The sequence below is a fragment of the Penicillium canariense genome, assembly GCF_028826845.1.
Source record: "Penicillium canariense strain IBT 26290 chromosome Unknown utg000001l_segment0_segment0, whole genome shotgun sequence".
Classification (NCBI taxonomy): Eukaryota; Fungi; Ascomycota; class Eurotiomycetes; order Eurotiales; family Aspergillaceae; genus Penicillium; species Penicillium canariense.
Window position 1 is genome coordinate 5,727,767 of NW_026622728.1, and position 22,342 is coordinate 5,750,108.

General features: G+C 53.6%; 6 protein-coding genes across 6 annotated transcripts; 2 read left to right on the plus strand and 4 right to left on the minus strand.

Moving 5' to 3' along the window:
• Positions 1–7,310: 7,310 nt before the first annotated feature.
• Positions 7,311–9,127, minus strand: N7482_001940 (amino acid permease; the record flags this gene model as incomplete). The annotated part of the gene is made up of 3 exons (XM_056684065.1): positions 7,311–8,640; positions 8,706–8,817; positions 8,872–9,127. 3 exons carry the CDS (start codon positions 9,125–9,127, stop codon positions 7,311–7,313), a joined length of 1,698 nt encoding a protein of 565 aa, XP_056547671.1.
• Positions 9,128–10,277: 1,150 nt separating this feature from the next.
• Positions 10,278–10,855, minus strand: N7482_001941 (cytochrome b-c1 complex subunit 10; the record flags this gene model as incomplete). Its single annotated transcript, XM_056684066.1, has 4 exons — positions 10,278–10,286; positions 10,344–10,491; positions 10,580–10,649; positions 10,819–10,855. 4 exons carry the CDS (start codon positions 10,853–10,855, stop codon positions 10,278–10,280), a joined length of 264 nt encoding a protein of 87 aa, XP_056547672.1.
• A 762-nt stretch (positions 10,856–11,617) lies between these two features.
• N7482_001942 (putative disulfide isomerase) lies at positions 11,618–14,009 on the minus strand (the record flags this gene model as incomplete). Its single annotated transcript, XM_056684067.1, has 4 exons — positions 11,618–11,977; positions 12,035–13,579; positions 13,640–13,721; positions 13,786–14,009. 4 exons carry the CDS (start codon positions 14,007–14,009, stop codon positions 11,618–11,620), a joined length of 2,211 nt encoding a protein of 736 aa, XP_056547673.1.
• A 449-nt stretch (positions 14,010–14,458) lies between these two features.
• Positions 14,459–15,295, plus strand: N7482_001943 (complex I NDUFA5 subunit family protein; the record flags this gene model as incomplete). The annotated part of the gene is made up of 3 exons (XM_056684068.1): positions 14,459–15,009; positions 15,070–15,174; positions 15,232–15,295. The coding sequence occupies 3 exons, from the start codon at positions 14,459–14,461 to the stop codon at positions 15,293–15,295; spliced, it is 720 nt and encodes a 239-aa protein (XP_056547674.1).
• Positions 15,296–15,979: 684 nt separating this feature from the next.
• Positions 15,980–18,991, plus strand: N7482_001944 (coatomer subunit beta'; the record flags this gene model as incomplete). The annotated part of the gene is made up of 7 exons (XM_056684069.1): positions 15,980–15,997; positions 16,111–16,173; positions 16,228–16,249; positions 16,313–16,344; positions 16,404–16,901; positions 16,970–17,740; positions 17,795–18,991. 7 exons carry the CDS (start codon positions 15,980–15,982, stop codon positions 18,989–18,991), a joined length of 2,601 nt encoding a protein of 866 aa, XP_056547675.1.
• Positions 18,992–21,381: 2,390 nt separating this feature from the next.
• On the minus strand, positions 21,382–22,342 carry N7482_001945 (Serine/threonine-protein kinase gad8; the record flags this gene model as incomplete). Its single annotated transcript, XM_056684070.1, has 3 exons — positions 21,382–21,393; positions 21,414–22,183; positions 22,321–22,342. The coding sequence occupies 3 exons, from the start codon at positions 22,340–22,342 to the stop codon at positions 21,382–21,384; spliced, it is 804 nt and encodes a 267-aa protein (XP_056547676.1).

The following is a 22,342-nucleotide window of genomic DNA, read 5'->3' on the forward strand; positions in this document are numbered from 1 at the left end:
CCCGGGGGTCTTCCGAAGAGCGGCCGGCAGGGAATGGCCGCGAACAGCAGACTACGTGTCCTAGCAAGACGCCGAATTGCATAACTCCTCCTCGATTTGGCCCTGTGAGCATTTATGTTATGAGAGTAGTGAATTATTATGATTACGCTGCTAAGTATTGATTATTACGACGGTTACTATAATCAATTCCTACCTTTGCTCCGCATGATGATTCTTATTCCCTGTTGGTAGACAGGTCCTTTTACTCGCCGCGATTGCCTCTTGCTGTACCGTCGCAGGGGTTTTATTATTAGGGACTCGTGGGCGAATGACGATCGGGAGATAGATCATGCTATCCGATATGGTGCAGCCCCAGGGACAGAAGCAGGTCCAAGGAACTGAGGACTCCCGCTATTAACGGACGTTATTACCACCCCGATGAGGAGGGTGATTTGATTTTCCTGATTTTCCTAAGGGGAAGGGTCTAGCAAGTGTCTGCCACATGCTGCGTTCAGGGCCGTCGCGGTCGCAAAGAATGTGCGATCCGCAACCCGCGCACTCTGTTCCCGGCCCCGATCGCGGCGCCCGAGTGCAGGACCAGAAGCAGAACTATCTGTCGCATTATTGGGCCGGTATGCTCACTATCTCTCAGTGATACGGAGGACAGCCTGTAATATTCACTACTGTAATTTTATCCAGATAGGCTTGTTCTCCTTCGGCAGGCAAGTTGCGACTGCTTCACGTTCATCCCGCCACCCCGACAGGGTCGGCCGGTAATCTGATTATACTTTCCCGCATGGGAGAGAGAATGGCCCATGTTGGAGAAGTGGGTTGCTCCCCTGGCACTCATCGCTGCTGTCAGGCTCCGCAGTGGCTTGACAGCCCCGCATGTAAACAGATCACACATCTCCTGCAGGGAGATGCACCGCACTGGCACGGGCAAGTCTAGAATCCCGAATTCTCAATTCGGACGGGAATGGCGCGCATAACTGGGATCCGGGCCAGGGTCAGACGGAGGAGTGGGCTCGAGGACCAGGCTCTGGTCTGGTCTTGGGTCGATCGAGGTCCAAGTTCGAGGTCGCAGTTCGCACTGATCTCCCGCCAGAGGAAGCACGTCACCCTCGAAAGCTAACTCGATGGATGTGCGCAGACCTCATCGTGCATTCCCGCAGTACTCGCTCTCGCCTCTTCTCGTCCTGCATGCTGAGCTCTACTGCATGCAGGATGGGTTTGAGAGAGAGAGAGAGAGAGATATATACATAGGTATATATATACAGAGGGATAGGTCGAGGACTAGATTGACATAGGTATATACAGTATCTAGTATCCAGTGTTCTAGTACTCTGTGGAGGTGTCGTATAGATTTGTGTACTTATTTTAGTTTGCTTTTCTGCATTTTTTGCCTTTCCATGTCTGTACGGAGGAGGTGCTTCGGTAACGGCCATGCATTGTTGCCCTACATACTTTCGCGGATGCGCCGTAGCCGCCTTCCTACTGGCCTCGCAGCTCCTGGATGCCGTCTAAACAACCCCCGCTCTCCTCCCCCTTCCACTCAACCCAAACCCCGACCCGGTTCTCGCCCAGCTGCATAATAAGGGAGCCCCCCCGAGGAAAAGGAGAGGTGGGCAGGCTTCCGCAAATGATAGCGTGCAGAGCTAGTTCGCAGTTGAGCCTAAGTCTCGCGTCCTAACCGCCCTCGGGCTGAGGAATGTGCAGACACGTCCAACGGGGCGCTGCCATTGGGTGGCGTGGTTACTTCCGGGGCCTCGCGTTGGCTCCTAGTTTCGCTCTTTTGCGGTTTGGGCTTGGTTTGGGGGGGGTGCTCGAGGCGTACCTTTGCCCCCGCCGAACAATCCCGAAGCTCGGCTCTTACCTAACGTTTCAGTAGGATTGGAACCAGGGGAAGGAATGAGTCGATGTCTCAGCCTGCATCCTGTAATTCGGGTATCTGGAACGCGAGTTTGGACCTGAGGAGGGGAGATCACGATTTATCTGCTATACAGAGTCGCAGGCAATAGCAACGTCGTCTGCTAGCGACCAACATGACCCTGGCCCCTCCGTGCTCCACCGCAGGATTCGCAAGAGCTTCTCCCGCTTCGATTGTGGACCTGGCTCAAGGCTTCGACCAGGGTTCTGCAGAAACCACCATCGCCCCTCCTTGCCTCGTGACTTTTGCAAATTTTCCGCCAAACACCCTCAGACTATCAGTCGATCAGTGTCTTGGCGCGGTTCCTGGAAGCAATTTATTCCCTACTCAGCGCTCACACAACGGCCTACTCCAGGAGATCGTGTACGCTTCGGGGGTGTTAGTCCAAAGTTTGTACCGCTTATCACTGTCCTCTGCACTCCGTAATAAAAATAATAATAATAATGATTTTCATCCCGCTGTAATCATTTAATACAGTGTGTCTGTGAATTAAATAATCCTTCATTAGGCAAGCTACGACAAAACAGGCAGGCCAGGGCCATTACTCGGGAAGGGGGGAGCGCTCGCTTGACCTTCTTCGTTCATCCGAGCATGTTCCAAACTGAACACGTCGCGCGGTTTCCGGCAAAGCCATTTCGACGAGTGGCTTGACTACTGCACCAGCGCGGTGTGTTGAATCTGGCAGGTGCCTGTACAGAACGGTCTAGTTTAGGCGGCCAAGGTAGAACAATTAAGGAGCATCACCGGGTATGTAGTAATGGTTTGAGTTGTTATTAGTTGTGGTGTTGTTAGTCGGCAGCATAGCCGGGAGTTCGGGTTCCACTCCAGGGGATAAACCTGTAAAGAAGCAGAGAAAAAAAAAAAGTGGCTCATCCCGCAAACTACGGTGAGGCTGGTCCGAGTCTTCCAGGGGCAACATCGCCAGTTCCCATGGGCAAAACCACCCTTCGTTATCCGACGTATCCCCCCCTCCGAATCCCATACAGCTCGTACCACCCATACGTCGTTTGTTGTCGGCAGGACACGTACGGATACAGCTACCACCAACTACGAGTCCGAGAGATCTCTCCCCATCCACTCGAGATCGGCAGTTTTGGTGTATTTCTGCACGCAAAGCTTGGTTGCCAGCAGCCATTCCCCCCAATATGTCGCCCCGACACTGGGACTGGATTCCCCGCTAGTAGGGCTCCTCAGGAGACTTTTAGCTATGCATCATAGTCGGCATACTAGCACGAGCAGCTTCATAGTCACGTCGATTATTGTAAACTAGCGGCCCTGGCCGCCAGATCGCAGTGTCGATCCTGCCCCTCTCCCTTCCCCCCAATCTTCCCGTCTGTCTCCGTCAACTCCATGCCCCTCCACTGGCGCCCAGCCACCAGTCTCCGGGTGTACAGTCTGTACTCCGTACCTCGTACGGAGTACTCCAGTACGCCGCCATCGGGTATTGGCTACTGTGTATATACCTCGGCCGAAATGGCAGGACCTCACGAGGGCAACAGCGGCAATGGGAAATCCCGAGACGGCGAGCCACGGGACTCGGGGCGCTTTCAGAAACCCGGTTCGCAGCTCGGATATGTACCACGCCTTTCATAGGCAGGAGGACAGGCCAGAAGAATAGCGTCCGACGGACCAGTCCTCCCCGACTGAGCAACTCATCCGACTCAAAACGAGCCTTGCCCGGCACAGGCCGGAAAGGTCGTGACAACCAAGTCCGGATCGCCGAGTTTCAGGATGCCGTGCAGCCAATCATGGCTCCACACAGCGCCCGGCGGACGAGAGGATGGCGAGCGCCACTCACCTCATAGGCTCAGCGCGCTTTCGTCGAGGCTAGGCTAGTTTAGTCGAGACCCGGGCCCGGGCGGGTTAGTGAGGCCTGGAAGGTCCTCAGATGAGGACCGGGACGGTGACGGTGTGCGTCTCGGTGCGCGGTCTTGCAGAGACGCCAAGAAACTAGAAGACTGGAGGAGCGCGAACGTAAACAGGGTCCCCCTCTTGGAAAACTCAGAGGGGAAGAAGAAGCCCCAACTTATCCGCAGGCGGGAACCGACACCCGCGACGGGACCTGACAGCACAGCGGAGACCTCCAGTCTCCAGGTACGCGGTGAAGAAGTGGAGCGCAAGGTTAGAGGGGGGGGGGGAAAAAGGGCCGACTGTGAGTGGCACACCGCGCCATGCAAAGTCCGCTGAGCGCCATTGACGGTAGTAGCATAGTAGCACTGACTCAAGGGCTTTTACGTAGTGGGGATACCGAAGAATAGTGAGGTGTTAGTTCTGTTCAGTAAGTTCGAGTAATCGCTTGGAATGGCCAACACATTACCGCCGAACCGTGGACTCGGGATGATCGCTCAAGCAAATCAAAATCCAAAAATTCGCATATACCAATTATAATCAGAATCAAAATCAAATCAAAATCATCACTAATCCGACAAGCCGAAAAGCGCAAGTCCGTTGACAAACCACGTCCATGTCGCAGCATGGTACTTCGTACCATGAGATACCAGCCAAAACTCTCTTTGCCCGGCCCCAGCCGCGTCATGAGTTCCGAATAGGCTTCCAAGGGAACCGGCACCAGCACGAACAGGCGCTGCTATAATTAATCGTCCAGCGGGCGTGCTGGATGATTCCATGTGATTGCTTGTACCAGGAACCGCCGACGCGCCCGAGCAACGGTTCGCAGCGAAGGCCGACCGTGGACAGCGTGCTGTTTGCAGTGTAGGTTTGCAACAGTCTCCCCATTGGGTTGTAGTGGTAAGTTTGATGTGAATCGGAGGATTGCAAAAATACCACTTCTTCAGGGCCGCTCCGGAGGACAGTATGAAGTAGTCTGGTACTGTCGTATGTACGGTACAGGGCCGTATGGACTGGCCTCAGTCCCGCGTACCCCAAGTCCCTGTCTTGTACCCAGGGGACCGCCAACAATTTATCCATGGCTGCCTGAAAGGCGCAGGCTGCTCACGGCCTCGGCATTGATAGGAGCCCGACGGGGCTGAATCATCGGCCAGAGTACAGTGCCATTGCCAGATCAGCCCATTGAGGTTCCTAGGTACCTCTGCATGAGGTGACGAGGTGCGGTCATAGTTCCCTCCGGGTTGGAGTACTCGACCATGTCTACTGTCGTTGGTTGGAGAAACCCCCCCCCCCCCTGTCGGTGGCGGTCCTTTTTTGGCGCGCTGGTCGGTACGATGGAGACGTTCCCGTCAACAATACAGTACACTTGTACTGTGCCGTACCGTCTGTACCCCTGGCCCTCCGCGTACACACCGGCTTCTCCTCCCCGAGGCTTGTCATTGTGCAGAATCCACCGCTCGGATATCTGAGGGAGACGAGAACTCTCCTGCTTGCATGACTTCGAGTGGTTAACTATTTCTTATGCACTATTATGTAACGTGATTTTCTATCCATCCGCTCTTACGTGCATGCCTCGCGGACTCGACCTTGTGTCGGTGGGTCCTGCATGCTGGGCTCATGGATGAAAAAATCAGGAACAACCAAGGAAATGCAATCGCGGTGGCGACGCTTGCCTCGATATTTCCAGGAACCGGTCCCATCCATCGGCCTCGGCAGAACCAGTCGGCGATGCCCCTGACTGTTGATCGGTCGCTGTACGCAATCAGCTGTCTGGCTCCTTTACGGACCCAGAAGACGAGCTGCTGGGCGGGATCACCTGAATGAAGAGGGAAAGGACCGACCTTGCGCGTTATTGGGCCCCGGCGACATACGTAATTCCTGCGGACGCATCGTACTAAGCGCGTTGAATGAGATGGCCTAGGATCAGATACTACGGTGGACGTATCTCGGCATACGACCGTGGTAATGACCGACCTCGGACACTCGCACGTTTCGCACCGGTTCGCAGAGAGGGCTGTGTTCTGACGATGGGCAGGGTTCGGCCTCGGGAAAGTCAATGGCTGGGTTTAAACTTCCACGCCCGAAAAATCGGGACTTTCCAATGCACGATGTGAGTTAGTTCCACGACGTTGTAAACTTTGCCCCCCCCCCTTGGTCCAGCACGGTAGGAGAGCGTTACCCGAACTTGTAATCAGTAAGGTTTCCTAAACGCAAATGGCCCCCCAATGAACGAATACAGCAATGAGCCGGTGGGCCTCTCGCCCACTCCTTCCCCTATCTCCTGTCACGCACCTCGTGTCAGACAGGGGGGGTAAAAAGGGGGGCTCTCTGGTGGATGGGATGGGCGGGTTGTGGATGCCCATGCCCACTCCCCCATCTGGAGTCAGATTAAGCATATCTGAGTGTCCCATCGAACTTATTTCTCCGTTGCATCCATGTCCAGTGCCCACTGCACCGCCGGTGGGGACGGTCCAGGGGACCGGTGGATCTATTTGCAGGATTCACCCGGGGATCCTAGCGGCGCAGGTACGACAAGGTACGCCCGGTGGTGACGGTGGGTTGGGGGTTATCGGAAGGGTTTGGCGACGTCCATATGAGACCAATTGTGTTGGGGTGTCTTGCCTGCCCGCGTGCAATTCACTAGGGTTTGTTTGGGGTCGCTGCTGGTGCTGGGGGTTCGGGACCGCCAGGCGGAGGTACCCGGTACCTCAGAGGTCGAGATGATCGACCTTACGCTCAGCACTTGCAGAGAGTGGGCTCCATGGGATCTGTGTTTGGTGTTTTCTTCACTTAAAGAGACGTGGTATTTTTACTGCTTATTTCATCACTGCATGACTGAATCCTATGAATTCTTCTTGTGAGACTCCAAGATATATATGCGACCGTGGTTGTGCAGCCCTAACTCGATACCTGCGAAGGTACAGCGCAGGTACAATGATAGGGCACTGGGAACATCCATATGTTGGACACGAATACCTAGTGATCCAACTTTGCTCAGACGGGAGTACGCCGGACATATTGTTCCCTGCCTGCTTTGACAGAGTACTATTAGATCCATCATTTCATCCACATACCAAAGGATTTAAGCGCCTGGGGCTGTGGAGCAATTCCCACAAACTCCATATTGGGAGCCACATCGGAACCCCATAATGTGACAACACGGGGCACTGGGTCCAGTTTCTAGTCCCAGCATACTCTCTCCAGATGGCCTGTCCAGGGTTAGGGATGTGTCGGATTGACACCAGGTTTGCATGAAATCCCACGCTTGCGCGTGATGCCGTGTGTTCCATAAGTTCATGGCTTGTCTTCGGATTCCTCCGGAACGGCCCCCTCGTGAATGGCAAAAGTCCTAATAGGCGCCCCCCACAATAAGAAATATGAACGATCGCATGCTCAGAAGGAATCATGAGATTAATTGTGATAGATCGAATTACTTCATATATAGAAGCACTATTACATACGGTACACAGTACCCACCACCCCCAAAAACTACGTACAGTAGAACCATCCAAAGTACCTCTCAAACTTTCCCCCACATAAACCAGAAAACGGCTCCCTATAATTTGTCCTCGTCGGACTTAGCCAAACTCGTGGTGACTTCTGTCTCCGGATGCTCCTCAGGCTCCATGCCATCGCTAACAATCGGATGCATGGAATGCTCGACATTGACCACCGGACCAACAAACCACTTGCGCGCATCAACCGCATACCAGATCGATACAGCCAGCATCGGCGCACCATACACAAGGCAAGTCCAGTTCATCAGGTCTGGGGCCAAGTCGCCCTTCGTGACGCTCGGCAGACACAAGATAGGCACCATCAGCATCACAAACGCAACGCCTAGTCCACCAATGTACGGACCATACGGACCCAGATGCCACGGCCCCTTGCGGAAGCGATGACCCACGAAGAAGACGCGGATGAAGATGGGGATCGCGAAGGCGACAAACTGTGCGATGGCGCCGATGGAGAACAACGCGCCGATGGCGACGGTGCCTCCTAGGATGAGCAGGCACATCAAAATGCCCAGCACGCAGTTCAGAATCACTGCGTTGACGGGGGTTTGCGTGCGCGTGTTGACTTTCTTCCAGATGTGCGAGAGTGGGAAGCAGTCGTCGCGGGCGTAGGCGTACGTCACTCGCGACGCAGCGACCATGCAGCCCTGACCCATGGAGAAGCCGCAGATGATAGTTAACCCGAGGATGCCCAGCGCCGCCTTCTGGGGCAACACCTGGAGCAGGTAGGAGGCCCAGGGCTGACCGAGATCCGAGTCGATGACCCCGCTGATGTCCACAACTGTGTAGGCCACGACGAGCTGCAGGAACCAGCCCATTACTCCGCCGACACCGGATGTCATGACGATGGCACGTGGAGAGGCGATATTGGCATTAGAGCATTCCTCGCTGAGGTGGAAGGGAGAATCATAGCCGGACATCGTCCAAATCACGCCGACAAAGGTCATGAGCACTGCGACTCCGCTGGGGAAGTCTGTCTGGTTCGTGATATTGCCCCAGACCTCCTTCGATGGAGTGAACTTGGGCTCATTCTTGGTTGCAGCGGGAATAACAATGATGGTCGCGACGAGCGCGATCATGTTGAAGGTTGACCCGTAGGAATTGAATTGTGCGACACGCTTCGTAGGAAGGCTGCTGATTCCCGCATGGATGATCATTATGAGCGTCGTCAGCAGGAATGTTTGCCAATTCGTTGGAACATAGTCGGGATTGCTGATCGACACTGCGGCCAGAATCATTGCAGACAGTGCATAGTCCACCGAGGGCGCGGCCGTAATCTGGCCGATCCAGTTGGACCATCCAGTCATCCATGCGGCGAAAGGACCGTATCCGGGAGGTGCGAGGACTGCTGCAGCATAGTAGAGACCGCCACTGGCACCGAAATAACCACGTTAGCTCGAATCTTCTGGCCATGGAACCACCTAGGGCTTTCATACCTCGTAGGCATGGCCGAACATAGTTCCGCCATTGACATCGCAATACACTGGATGAAAACCATAGCAATGAGCCAGCCCCAGACCATACCTGCCGTTCCCGCGTAACCCATTCCTTGGATCCAATTAGCGCACAATGCCACATAATATCCGGGGGAATAGAACGCACCATAGTACATAGTACTCGCGAACGACGGCAATAAGCCGAGAACAGCGAAACTGACACAGAATGTAGTCCACAGGGAGAATTCACGCTTGAACTCCTGCTTGTAACCCAAGGCCATGATCACCCGCTCATCGGCGTCCATCTCATGGTCTGCATATGGCACATCGCCATCCGCGAGGATTGAGGTGACCGGGGCATGATCGGCATCGGCGTATACGCGATGTTTAGCAGCGCTCGTGCTGGTTAGTTTAGTCTCCATGATTGCGCTCGTCTTATCCTTTGCTAAGTGAATAGTATTTTGGATGGTAACGGGAAAGCGCGGTGTATGGAGACCGGTGTAGAATCGAGGCAGAGAACCATGGAGGAATGGTGCCTTCTGTTCCTAGCCAGGGCCGGAGTAGCCACGAGGGAGAAGCTTCCTTTTTAAATGAGCTGGGGTCTAGCCTTTTTTTGGTAGCTCGGGGGGGTGAATGCTCGGCACTGGTTATCTATGCACGACGCAGGTGGCAGGGTGGCACTTATCCACGCGCCTTGACGATTTAGAACGCCATCGGCGAGCTGAAGGGGCTCCAGAACCAATCGAGAGCTTCGTATCTAATCCAGTGTATTTGGCAGAATCCCGCTAGAACGGCCCAGGATGAGGGGGGTAGGACAAGGGGCCATGTAGCGGGGCGCTCTGAACCGAAAGGGGGACCATGCTTTCTCCGCAATATGAGCCGGCCGCGGTTGATAACGGGGGATAATTGCTCAGCATCGCCGGTGATAGACCTGTTTCAGGGAGACGAGTCGATCTCGCGAGGGAAAGGCCCCCGTTGATTCGATTAGCGCGCATGGGCTTTCCCGCACCTGGGTCCTGTGATTCGGCGAGGATGGGCACTCGGACGCGATTCCACTCGAGCACCCGCTGGGACCCGGCAAGCTTAGCAAAAGCTCCAAACCCAGCAGGGCAGGTTCAGGCGCCGTCTGGGGGGAGGAGGCGTTGTTCATTGATCGGGTTGGTGGTGCCAGTAGTCTTATCGGGGGACGGTTGATAGCAGAGGAGAGATAAGCGGTCTGCTCGGGGCATGACATGACGGTCGTGACACCGGACAAAAGGCTTATCTGCAAGGCAGGGTGGACCTGCCCAAGTGGGCGAAGTGGCTCAGTAGCCCTATCGGACGCTCCGACTTGCTGCTTCGGAGTATATAGGGAGATATTGGGCGAATGCGATACGGACCAAGTACATGCTACGCGTATACTTCATTAAGGACACAAAAGGAAATCACCACAGCTTCGTTGAAACGGCGGCCTCTATGTGCTATTCAAAACAGGAAAGACTTCCATCGCTAATCTAAACACTGCTGGAACCCCTATTCATCGCCAATATCAGAGTGCCACTATAAGACGCTCCAGGTATAACCGCAGATGGTTTAGAAGGGCTAACATGGGTCAGCAGTGTCTCAAGAGGAAGGGAAATAGGGCCAAGAAGAACTTACGTTGTCCTCAGGGGCAACGGTGCGGTCGAAGTAGGTATCCAGGAAGGGAATCTGCTGCAGGATGTCGCGGCGCACACGGGGAACCTCGCCGAAGAAGAAGAGGGCGGCGGTACCAGCGAAGACGCCGAAGCTGCCAGCCAGGGTACCGCTGATTATACGGGTCAGCACACGCCCTACGGGAATGTCGAGGCTCTGGATAGAGCCCAGTAAGAAATATGTAGGGGATATGAACTTACGCCCGAACGGCGGAGGGAATGGTGAGGCCCGCAACGGAACGTTGAACGGTGTACCTGAAGTAGCGCAACACTAGTTAGCCTGATGTTCCAATCACTCCATCGCAGCCATTTATCATTTGTATAGAACCATCTCGCAAGATCTTGGGGCTAGCCCGTCTCCACAATGCCAACGGATACCAAAGGTCAAGTCGTGCATAACCACAAAGGATCCGGAATCGCAGGTCGAGAAGCTAGCTCACAAATCCCACTCGAAAGTGTATACGGGCCGATGAACATCCAGAATTGAGGGACCAATATGGGGGCATCATGGCTGAATCGAGAATCAGGATTTCGGGGATATCTCACTTGGGCGCAAAGGCGGAGGTCGAGGCCTGGGCCGCGGCGCGGCGGAGGGTGGGAGTGAATGCCTGTCAATGAGAAAAGAAGCTTGGTTAGCAGCCAATTCCTACGTATCGTCTGTTACAGCATCCGCGCTAATCCCGAGGATTCTGGGAGTCAGTTGATGGGCCCATGGTGCGATCGGCCAACCGAACCATCGCCCCAAAACTTGACCGAGAGGACCTGGGTACAACTGCAGATGCCTTGGAATCAGAATGACAAGAAGAGACATACCATTGTAGTCAGCGTGGGTAGGTGGGACAATTGCTCGAGGAAGGGACCGGAGCTGCACTTTGGAGGTCGACAAAAACCGGGTGTGAACCACGTGATTCATGACATGACAACCAATCAGAGGACGCATAATTGGTCCAACTAAATTTGATCAACCAAGTATAGGGGAGAGTAGCCCCCGTTCAGCAAACGACATTTCCAGAAGGACCAAAACATCTTCTATAATCTCAATTCAAACTAGGAAATAATAGGATAGGAAAAGGGAATATGTGCTTCAAACCCCCAAGTTGACGTGCAGAAGATTCATGAGAGAACCGTATGGAGCAGAAACCACAGGAAAAAGAAAGAAGCAGCCTCGAATCAATCAAATACAGTTGAAAAAGGAATTATAACCGCGCATCCAAACACCTGAACTGTACATGCGTCTCATCAATCGACTTTTCCGGCCGAGCCCCCGTTCAAGAATCCTTCCTTGCCATCCAGGTGGAAGAAACTACCGCCGCCATTGGTGTTGCCGATAATGCCGCCACGAGCGACGCGGCGCAGGAGGCGTCCGCGGCCGAGGATGGTGGCCACAGCCACAGTGATGCCCAAGAAAACAAAGAAGAGGATAGGGTGGCTGCTGAGGAAAGAGCGGGTGAAGAAGAAGAAGCTTTCTAAGGTGCCAATAGTAGACTTGGGAGACAGCTTGGGGGGAGAGGCAATGACAAGAGGAATGGTTTCAAGAATGGAGGTACGCGAGGCCATGACAGGAGCTCCACTGGAAGCGGTATCCCAGTACCGACGGTTCTGCCAGAAGTTAGTTTTAATTTCTTGTCCAAATTGGGATAATAGAGAAAAGCTTACATCTTCGTCGTTGACGATCACACGGTCACCCTGTTCTACGTCGATACCGTAGGTAGTACGTAGCCAGCGCTCCCAGAAGTCACCATCCACCCAAGCGAAAGCGACAGGCTTCTTGTCGTCCTCACGGATGGTAATGCGCATGTTCTTAGCAGCCCGCAGAGCGCGCTGGTCATTGCGATCATCAGCTTCCTCGATACGTAGCTGCTTAGCATCACGAAGTTCCGATCGCTCAAGCCGGAAGAGCTGAATCTGCTTGTCCATCCACTCGAACGCGGCCTCCTTCAATTCACGCTTGGACTGCTTGAAATCGTCGGAGCGGCGGCGGCTGAGAATACCAAGAACCACAAACTTGCCATCCATGATCTCACGGGCATTTGAGGCCGTGAGCTCAGGAACGATTGGCAACCAGACAGTCTGCATCCAGGACAGCATCTGGCGGAAGTCTCTCATGTCCTTGGGGGCAAGAGCATTATAGTAGGTTGGCCGGCCCTCGCGGACAACAAGAAGACGAGGCCAGGTGGAGATCTTGAACCGCTCTGCGAGAGCGGCGCTGCTAGTCTTGACAATCCGAGCATGACCTACCAGGCTGAGGGTCAAGCGCTCCATAGCCCTGAAGTCCTCGGAGGTAGTTGCATGGTCATAGAAATACAAGAACAGAACTTCCTCTGTCTCTTCCAGCTCCTTGAAAGTGGCTCCATCGACATCCTCAATCTCAGAGCCAGGACCAATAGCCTTGTTTGTGTACGAGAGTAAATCGCCGAGGCCACGCAGACCAGTGTACTCAACTCTCTGGCCGCCACGGAAGAAGTAGATAGTGGGGAACGCTTCAACTCGGGCATCGGCACAGAGGCGGGTTTCAATGTCGCAGTTCACTTCACCAACGTTGAGAGTATCTTTCATTTCCTTGGCCATCTCCTTCCAGTTAGGAGCCATGGCCTGGCAGTGACCGCACCAGGGAGCATAAAACTTGATGAACCACGGGTCTTGGGTGGTAGTCACCAGTTTCTGGAAGCTCTCTGCAGTAAGAGGGATCGAAAGACCCTGCGGATTGGGGGGAGGTCCCTTGTGCTTCGCCTTGGAATCGCCAGCGGTACCGGGCTTGCCGCTCTCCGATGCACCCGGTGCATCCAACGACTTTTGGGCAACCACGTCGTTGTGCTTCTCGCCAGCCAGAGCGCCAGCCTGGGGGTCCTTGTCTTTGGCAACGGGGGAGTCGGGCTCAGCGGTCGAGTCAACGCTAGGTGCGCCAACCTCGGGGAGTTTGATGCCCTGCGGGGGACGAGACCCAGGCTTGATCGACTCGAGCTTCTCTTCGATAAGCTTGCTCAACTCCGAAATCGAAATCGCGCCCACGTGTTTATCCTTTTGGACACCCTCGTCGTAAAACGCAAAGGTCGGGAAACCTTCGATACCAAGTTTCTCACAGAAGTCTCTGAAAGCCAAACAGTTCAAGGATGCGAAGTGGAAGTTGTAGTAATTGGTGAAGCCGTTCAATGACTTTGGGTCAGGAGATCTTCCAGATGAGGGAAGAAGAGGATTAGATGTCTATTGTTGCAGATTAGCTGGGGGGCCTGCAATTGATTCTCTCTCCTGGAGATCACGTACATAGTAGTATTCATATGTGGTCTGATAGAGGGGCGCTGCCTTTCTGCAGTGAGCGCAAGATGGCGAGTAGTGCTTCACGAACCTACAAACAGTCAGTATCGTTGAAAACGCTCTTGGTGATGCCATAAAAGACGGAAGATACTGACCAGGTTCCATCTTTGGTGACCTCGGCGAAGTTGTCAGGAGTCAGCTGAAGCAGTGGAGGAACGTCGAGTCCATTGAATATTGAGGGCTCTTCGGGGTCTACTCCGCGGCCGCTCCGCCGCTTCTCTAGTCGATTGCCAGCCTTAGCCTCCGACTCTGAGGGCGCGGCTAACGTGGGCACGGCCAACAGAGAGAGGAGGGACCACCGCAGCCACGATGCCTTCATTGTGGTTGAAGGAAAAGAGGTGATGACCCCGAGGGCAAATACAAAGGAGAGTATAGGTAGGCCTCAGTAGAGGCTCCGTAGATGAGTTGAAAACGAGGGACGCTGGCCGAAAGGGACGATCGCGAAATGTCACAGGTGGCACATTGGACGGGGGGGCGAAAACTGGCTCAGGTTGAACGCGAGTCAGCCGGCCAAAAAGGAGCAGCAGGGAAGGATGACCAATCCCCGAGCCTTGGAAAGAACAAAATCAGACAGCACAGCGTCCGAAAGTATCGAGGTCTTTGCGCGCGCGTGTAGATTGGGGGAGGAAAAGGTGGCACCCCCTGCCGGCGTATTTGGGGGTGGGAACTCAAGTTTATCCGCTCCGGGCCAACTTCGACTTCCCTTTCCATCGTCACCCTGGCCGAATTGCGCTGCTAAACTGAATTCCCCATCCACCCCACACCACAATGCGGTCTACACTTCGGCTGTTGGCCAATGTCAAGCCCCGGTATCTGGAGCCGTTCGCTCCGACCGGATTGACTGGCCTAACCACCCACCCGAGTCCCCGTCCGACTCTGATCTATCTCTACACTACCACCCTCCAGAAGCTGACCAACTTCCCGGAAGCCTCTGCCTACCGCCAATCCGTCGAAGCTTTGACTCGTCACCGTCTCCAGATTGTCGAGTCACAGAAGCCCCCAGGTTTCGAGGCGTGGTTGGAGCGCGTGAAGAAGACCGTTGGAGCCGAGCCCGAGCGATTCGCCCAACTCCAGCGCTCTGACGGTACATTCGCCTACGTTGGCTCACAGCAAGCCGATGGCAGCGACAACTCTCGCGGTGAGGAATGGGATGGCGAGGGTCTGTCTGCCTCGACCGAGGGTCCTGCTCGTACCCCGCAGCAAGCCGCCGAGTGGCAGAAGATTGTGGAGGAGTCCAGCTCAACTTCCGACAAGGCAGAAGCCGATCATTATGAATCTCACATGCACTGGGAGAACGAGCCCGCTCTGGAGGCTCAGCAGTGAGTGGACCAAATATCTCCCAAGCCCAGATTCAACTCGCAAACTAATCCTCGCCATAGGGTCTCAGAGATTGAGCAGAAGATCGGTGCCGGCCTCATCGAGGAGGTCATTCAGGTTGCTGAGGCAGAGCTCAAGCTGACTGATGAGCTGTACAAGGCTAAAGTGTGAGTACATGCCTGAGATTCTATCTTTCGAAGTTAACGTATTAACATGTTACATAGGTGGGAGGAGCTAGAGGAGAAGCCTGTCCCCGGCCAGTGGACTTATTTCGAGCGCGGAAACTAAAGCGATTTTGAAAATGGGGTTTAGCGCCCGGTTTCTGTATTTATTAGAGGGCAGGTTGTTCCAATACATTTCTTTCTCATGTTCCACTTTGTTCTAGCTTAAAGGCGTCTTGGCACCGAGCCACCACCCTGGTAGCTTCTGTGGTATCTCTTGATTGATGGGCATCAAAGGCAACTTCGACAGCTTAGGCTAGCTTTGAGTAGGTTCCCGATAGTTAAGGAATTGCCCTGCAGTGTTGCTGCCATTTGTTTTTGCTTCGAGATCTTCCCAAATGTGGAAAGCTGGACCACAATTGAGGAAAGGGATACAAGGAGTACACTGAAATCGATTTAGTGCTACTCCTGACTCAAATTCAATGCCATTGACCTTCCAAGTGCTTCTGGTGGATCTCTTCTACTCCTCGCGAGGCTCACCGAGTAAATCACAACCACGCGGAAGCCTCGATTCGCCCGGAAGGCGGTGAGTCCCAGCGGGAATCCCTTGTGGACACATACATTGTCCCTGAGCGACCACCAGTTCTCCTCCAGACGAGAAATCTTGGTGATTCTCGAAAGACTCCTAGCTGATTTCGAGACCCGTTTGCCGCTCACCTCTTGGGCTGTCTGAGCGGCTCGTGGAATTGCCCCTCGCTCTTGCAGGCCCAACACCGCGCCACACAAACACTCATCTCATCCCCCACACATCATGCGGCTCGACGTCAAGGTACGCGCACACAGACAATGTGGTGATTGATACTTTGCGGTTGAAGATGCAATGAAGTTGCAAATGCAGAAGTTTGAGATTGGTCAGATTGCTGACGGATTGGTGTCTTATAGAGGCAGCTCTTTGCCCGCTCGGAGCGGGTAAAGGGAATCGATTTTCATCCGACAGAGCCCTGGGTAAGCCTATATGATGCTCCTCAGCTGAACGTACCTAAACTAATACTGGATTAGATCCTGACAACATTGTACAGCGGTATGTTCGGGGAAACATAGGCCACGCGGAAACTCCCATGTGCTAACGTATCATTCGCAACAGGTCACGTCTACATTTGGTCTTACGAATCGCAGGTACCTAGATCTCTACAACTATGATTATGCTCGCGCAGCTGACATCTGGCCCATTTTAGTCTATAATCAAAACCTTCGAGCTCACCGATGTCCCAGTCCGCGCCGGTCGATTTATTGCGCGGAAGAACTGGATTGTCTGCGGTTCGGATGACTTCCAGCTACGTGTCTACAACTACAACACCTCCGAAAAGATTACCTCCTTCGAAGCGCACCCGGACTACATTCGTTCAATTGCTGTTCACCCCACCCAACCATATGTTTTGACCGCAAGCGATGACATGACGGTGCGATTGTGGGATTGGGAGAAGGGCTGGAAATGCGTTCAGGTCTTTGAGGGTCACAGCCACTACGTGATGGGTATGGCGATTAACCCGAAGGATACCAATACTTTCGCAACGGCTTGCTTGGATCGAACTGTGAAGATCTGGAATCTTGGCTCACCCCATGCCAACTTCACCTTGGAGGCTCACGAGACCAAGGGTGTCAACCATGTCGATTATTACCCGGGATCGGACAAGCCCTATCTTCTCACAACCTCGGATGACAAGACCGTGAAGGTAAGAAAGAATACGGTTCTCTCGGTTCTCTATTGGAAATACAGGCTTATTGACAGTACCACAAATAGGTCTGGGATTACACCACCAAGGCGCTCATTGCGACCCTGGAAGGCCACACCAGCAACGTTTCCTTCGCTTGCTACCACCCCGAACTCCCGGTCATCATCTCCGGTTCGGAAGACGGCACAGTCAAGATCTGGCACGCCAACACCTACCGCCTAGAGCAGTCACTCAGCTATGGTCTGGAGCGAGCATGGTGTGTCTCTTATCAGCAGGGCCGTCAAGGAATTGCAATGGGTTTCGATGATGGTGCAGTGGTTGTGAAGATGGGCCGAGAGGAACCCGCCGTTTCGATGGATGGATCGGGCAAGCTCATCTGGGCTAGGCACAGTGAGGTTGTATCAACAGTCATTAAGGGCGCCGACAGTAGTGTGAAGGATGGAGAGCCTCTTTCCTTGCCAACCAAGGATCTTGGACAATGCGAGGTCTACCCGCAAACCCTCTCCCATAATGCGAATGGCAGGTTCGTGAGCGTCTGCGGAGATGGCGAGTATATCATTTACACTGCATTGGCGTGGAGAAACAAAGCTTTCGGCCAGGCTCTCGACTTTGCCTGGGGTGCAAAGGACAACAGCAACGATTACGCTATCCGCGAGTCCTCGACCAGTGTTAAGATCTTCAAGAACTTTAAGGAGCAGAGTGGCGGCCTTGATGTCGGATTCCAAGCGGAAGGACTGACTGATGGTGTCCTGCTCGGTGTGAAGGGACAGGGTGGTATTGGCTTGTTCGACTGGGAGACCGGTAATCTGGTCCGAAGAATCGAAGCTGATCCGAAATCTGTAAGTCTTGTCCATATTATCTCCAGATGTTCTGATCACTAACTGTATCTACAGGTTTACTGGTCCGAGTCTGGAGAGCTGGTCACTCTTGCTTGTGAAGATGCCTTCTACGTCCTCCGCTATTCTCGCGAGGCCTACGTTGAGGGTATGAACAATGGCGAGGCTGACGAGGATGGCGTTGAGGCGGCTATGGAGCTCATTGCTACCATCAACGAGACCGTTCGCACTGGAGAGTGGGTTGGTGACTGCTTCATATACACCAACTCTACCAACCGCCTAAACTACCTCGTGGGTGACCAGACCTATACCGTCTCCCATTTCGACCAGCCTATGTATGTCTTGGGTTACCTGCCCCGTGATGGCCGGATTTACCTGGCCGATAAGGACGTCAATGTCGTTTCTTTCGCTTTGTCCCTCAGTGTACTTGAATACGAGACTCTGATTCTCAGGGGGGAGACTGACGCGGCCGCTGAGGTGCTCAAGGATGTGCCCGAAGACCAGATGAACAAGATTGCCCGCTTCCTCGAAGGCCAAGGGTACAAGGAAATGGCGCTCGAGGTAGCAGTCGATCCTGAGCATCGTTTCGACTTGGCGCTGTCGCTCAATGATCTTGAGACTGCTCTCGAGATTGCTCGTGTGGCCAACGTCGAGCACAAGTGGAAGACCATTGGCGACGCCGCTCTGGCTGGCTGGAATCTCTCTCTGGCCCAGGAATGCTTCACCAACGCCAAGGATCTTGGCTCTCTTCTTTTGCTACATACTGCGTCTAACAACCGTGAGGGTCTTCGCGCTCTGGCAGCTCAGGCCTCCGAGTCGGGCTTGCACAATGTCGCTTTCTCTACACTCTGGTCCCTGGGTGACGTGGACGGCTGCATTGATCTTCTCGTGAAGACCAACCGCTTCGCTGAGTCTGCTCTCTTCGCTCAGACCTACAAGCCATCCCGTGCCCCTGAACTCGTGGTGCAGTGGAAGGCATCTCTCGAGGGATCAGGCAAGACCAAGGTCGCCCGCCTGATTGGTGTCCCGCCCGGTGCCCCTGACATCATTTCCACTGACGACGACCTATTCCCTGAGTGGGACGAGTACATTCGCCTCGAAAAGGAGGGCATCGCCCCCGAGCCTCCTTCCTCTGAGTCATTGATCGATATCAATGGTGACGATGAGAAGGCGACCGCCACGAACGGTGCCCCTGCGGAGGAGGCTGAAGCCGAAGACGAGGTCGAGGCCGAGGCTGAGGAGGTTGAGGAGTAAAAGGATCGAGTGTCGGTTTGTATTCAAGGTAGTAACGGCTCGAGATCCGTTGATAGAGCATTTTTATTTCCGATTGATGAGTCGGTTGAATTTTGAATTGCGAGCGGCGTCTTAACGTGTGTCCGACTTTTCTTGTTCTTTTTTTCTCTCTTATTTTTTTTATGTTCCATTTTCTTTTCTTATTGCTGCTGTAATCCCGCTGCGACAGGTTTCAATCTTTCGCAGACTAGCCTGAGATTGGGTGATAGATACAACGATGAGGTCTCTTGCCTTGAATTTTTTCCCCTCAAAGCTTAATTTATCTATCTCTTGTCAAAACACGACCTTATAGCCTAGTCTGGATAGGAGCAATGCACAAATAGGTAAAACAGAGATACTGTGTCAGGTAGCTGCGCACTATCTAGCTAACCAAAGCGAGTTGTGTAACAACCTTGCTGCTACAATATAGATTAAAATGAGGAGAATGATTTGAATTCCAGTGGAAATGTGCTTAGCATTGTCCGTTACGATGTTGTCAAAGGGTACAGAGAACAATCTTGCACCCGTTAAACGGACCGGATACAGAGAGAGACGCACACCAGTAGACAGGTAGTGACCGCATGATAACATCAAACGAAAACAAGGGTGGAGAGGAACCTGCCTGGGGTGAGAGAGTTGGGTGACGCTGAGATGGGGATGATGAGAAACAAATCAAAGCGCTCAGAGGTGGTAGGGATTGGCGGAAAGCGGACTCAGGAGAAGAGACAAGAACGCGAACAGACTGCAGCCTCGGAAACTGTGGTAGAGACTCCGAGAAAAAATGCCGCGGACTCCTTAAGATGGAAGGGGAAAAGAGACAAGAAAGAATAAAGAGTAAAGAAGAACAAGACATAACAAGCACAATGATCAAGATTGGTGATATGTGGATCAAGACAAACACAGTACAAAGGAGAATCGTGTCTATGAGCTCCTTCTCGCACTCCGATCAATTTCAATCTAATTGTCGGGGCTCGCAGACCGCAGTAGATCCTGCTTCTACTCCGGAATGCTGCCAAACGACGGGTCCTTGACACTGCCGCCGGCATCACCAAGGCCAGCCACTGGACGGTTATAGGACCATCCAGCGAACTGTTGCTGCATAGTTGAGGACAAGGCGGGGCCGTCAACATAGGAGTCCTGGGGCGCTTCACGAGTGAATTCCACATCGAAGTTGTCGGTGTCGCGAGCGTCCAGCTGCAGTAAATAAATTAATGACGATAGCTAAAAGGATAGGACGAATGCACAAATACATACCACGTTCGGACGGAAGCTGGGTTCGTACTTCCGCTGAAGAAGCTTGCGCCAGTCGATGTTGGCAAAGAAATGATGCGACTTGATCTCTGCCGCACCATTCGCACCAAGACGACGCTGAGGATCGCGGTCAAGCAGGCGCGTGAGAAGATCCCGAGCGGCTGGGGGAACGATATCACTGCTGGGGAAAGTCAAGGGCTCCTGCAGGATCTTGCGATACATCTCGTTGGTGTTTTCGTCGTAGAAGGGTGGCAGACCAGTTAGCATCTCATAGAGCAGGACACCGAGGGTCCACCAATCCACGGCCTTCGTGTATCCATTGCCAAGAAGTAGCTCGGGGGCAAGATATTCAGGAGTACCACAGAAAGCTGAGCTTGGTCAGCGGATAAAATCCAATAACAGATAAAGAGGGGTGTGTGGTCTTACTGTTTGTTCGGTCCTCATCCTTCATATCCAGTTTGCAGAGACCGAAGTCACAGAGGGCGATGTGACCAGTGTAATCGAGGAGGATGTTCTCGGGCTTAAGGTCACGATAAATGACCTTGAAACCGTGCAAGCATTCAAGCGCACATAGCAGCTCGGCAGTGTAAAATCGAGCGCGGTTGATATCGAATCGTTGTTCTCTTTGCAGGTGGTGGAACAACTCTCCACCGTTAACAAAAGCCAGCACCAGGTACAACTTTTCGGGTGACTGGAACGAGAACTTCAAGGGAACGATGAAAGGATTGTTGATCTGTGCCAGCACAGATCGCTCTGCGAGGGTGTGCGTGACCTCAGACCGGGAGATAATGTGAGCCTTGCGGAGCGTTTTGAGGGCGTAGATTCGGCCAGTATCTTTCTTCCTATTTCAAGATCGTGGTAAGCAAACGGAGATAAACAAAAGAAGGATGGTATGAAAAGGTACGGGGTCGTCTTACATGACCTGCATGACTTTGCCAAAACTTCCCTTACCCACGACCTTCAACAAGTCAAAGTCCTCCATCTTCAAAGTGCGCTGCCTGTTTTCAACGAAAGAAACACCGATCTTGATCGAGCCGTTACCGAACTGGAGGTCCAGCCATTCGGTACCCAGTTGGCCCATGGTACGTTCCTGTTCCGCATGAGCAGCAGCCGCCTTTTGGTTATCCTTCTTGCTGAGCTTGGGGTCTTCCACAAAGGATTGGCCGGCTTCCTCAAAGCGAGGGTGGACCTTGACGGCACCCAAGAAGATATCCTCACTGCGACCGGCTCCAGGTCGGGCCGCTGGGTTACGGAGGTATAACTGGACGTTCAGTTCGGTCTTCCGGGAGACATCGAACTTAAACGCCGTGCTGTCACCCGCCCACAGCGGGGCTTCAGGAGTACCCGACACGGCATCAACGAAAACCTGGTTCTTTTCAAAATCGAGAAGAGCATAGGGAAGGTATTTGGTCGAATAACGGCCGTGGATGGTGGGGGCAGAGTTGATGCCTCCGCTGGTAGACTGCGGCCGGGCAGACTGCACGAAGGAACCCGCTTGCGCATGAGAAGAGTGTGACGAGGAGGAGGTGCTGGGACGCAAAGATGACGGCGCGTAAGAGTTGTTTTGGAAATGAGAGTTGAAGATCTGCTGGTAATGCGGTGACAAGGCAAACCCTTGACCTTCGTGGAGGGTCACAATAAGGATGCCTGGGTTCACAGGTGCCACTGGAGGAGAGACGAGGGTCTCAGAGGCGGCTGTGATTTTCCCACATGGGGAAGAATTAGCCATGAAACTCAATTCACAAGGTGTCTCAGAAGCCATACCGATGCCGTTTGACGACACAGTGGGAGAGATACTGGGGGCCTGAGGGACGACCGGTGTCTCATCACCACCACCGCCATTTGAATCACCCTTGATCGTCGAGGTGGAGGACGAGCGACCGAATGTATTGGTTAAGGGCGCCAGATGCGTCTCCTTGAGTTCTATAGAATGGTGGGATTAGCGATTGCCACCGATGTTATACCAGCCTCACATGCACCGTGGACCGGGGTGCGGCCCTCTTTTGAGGGGGAGAGGGGGTAACTGGACAAGGAGAGATAGGGAGACCAACTGAACATACTTTTGGTGAGCTTCCAGGACAT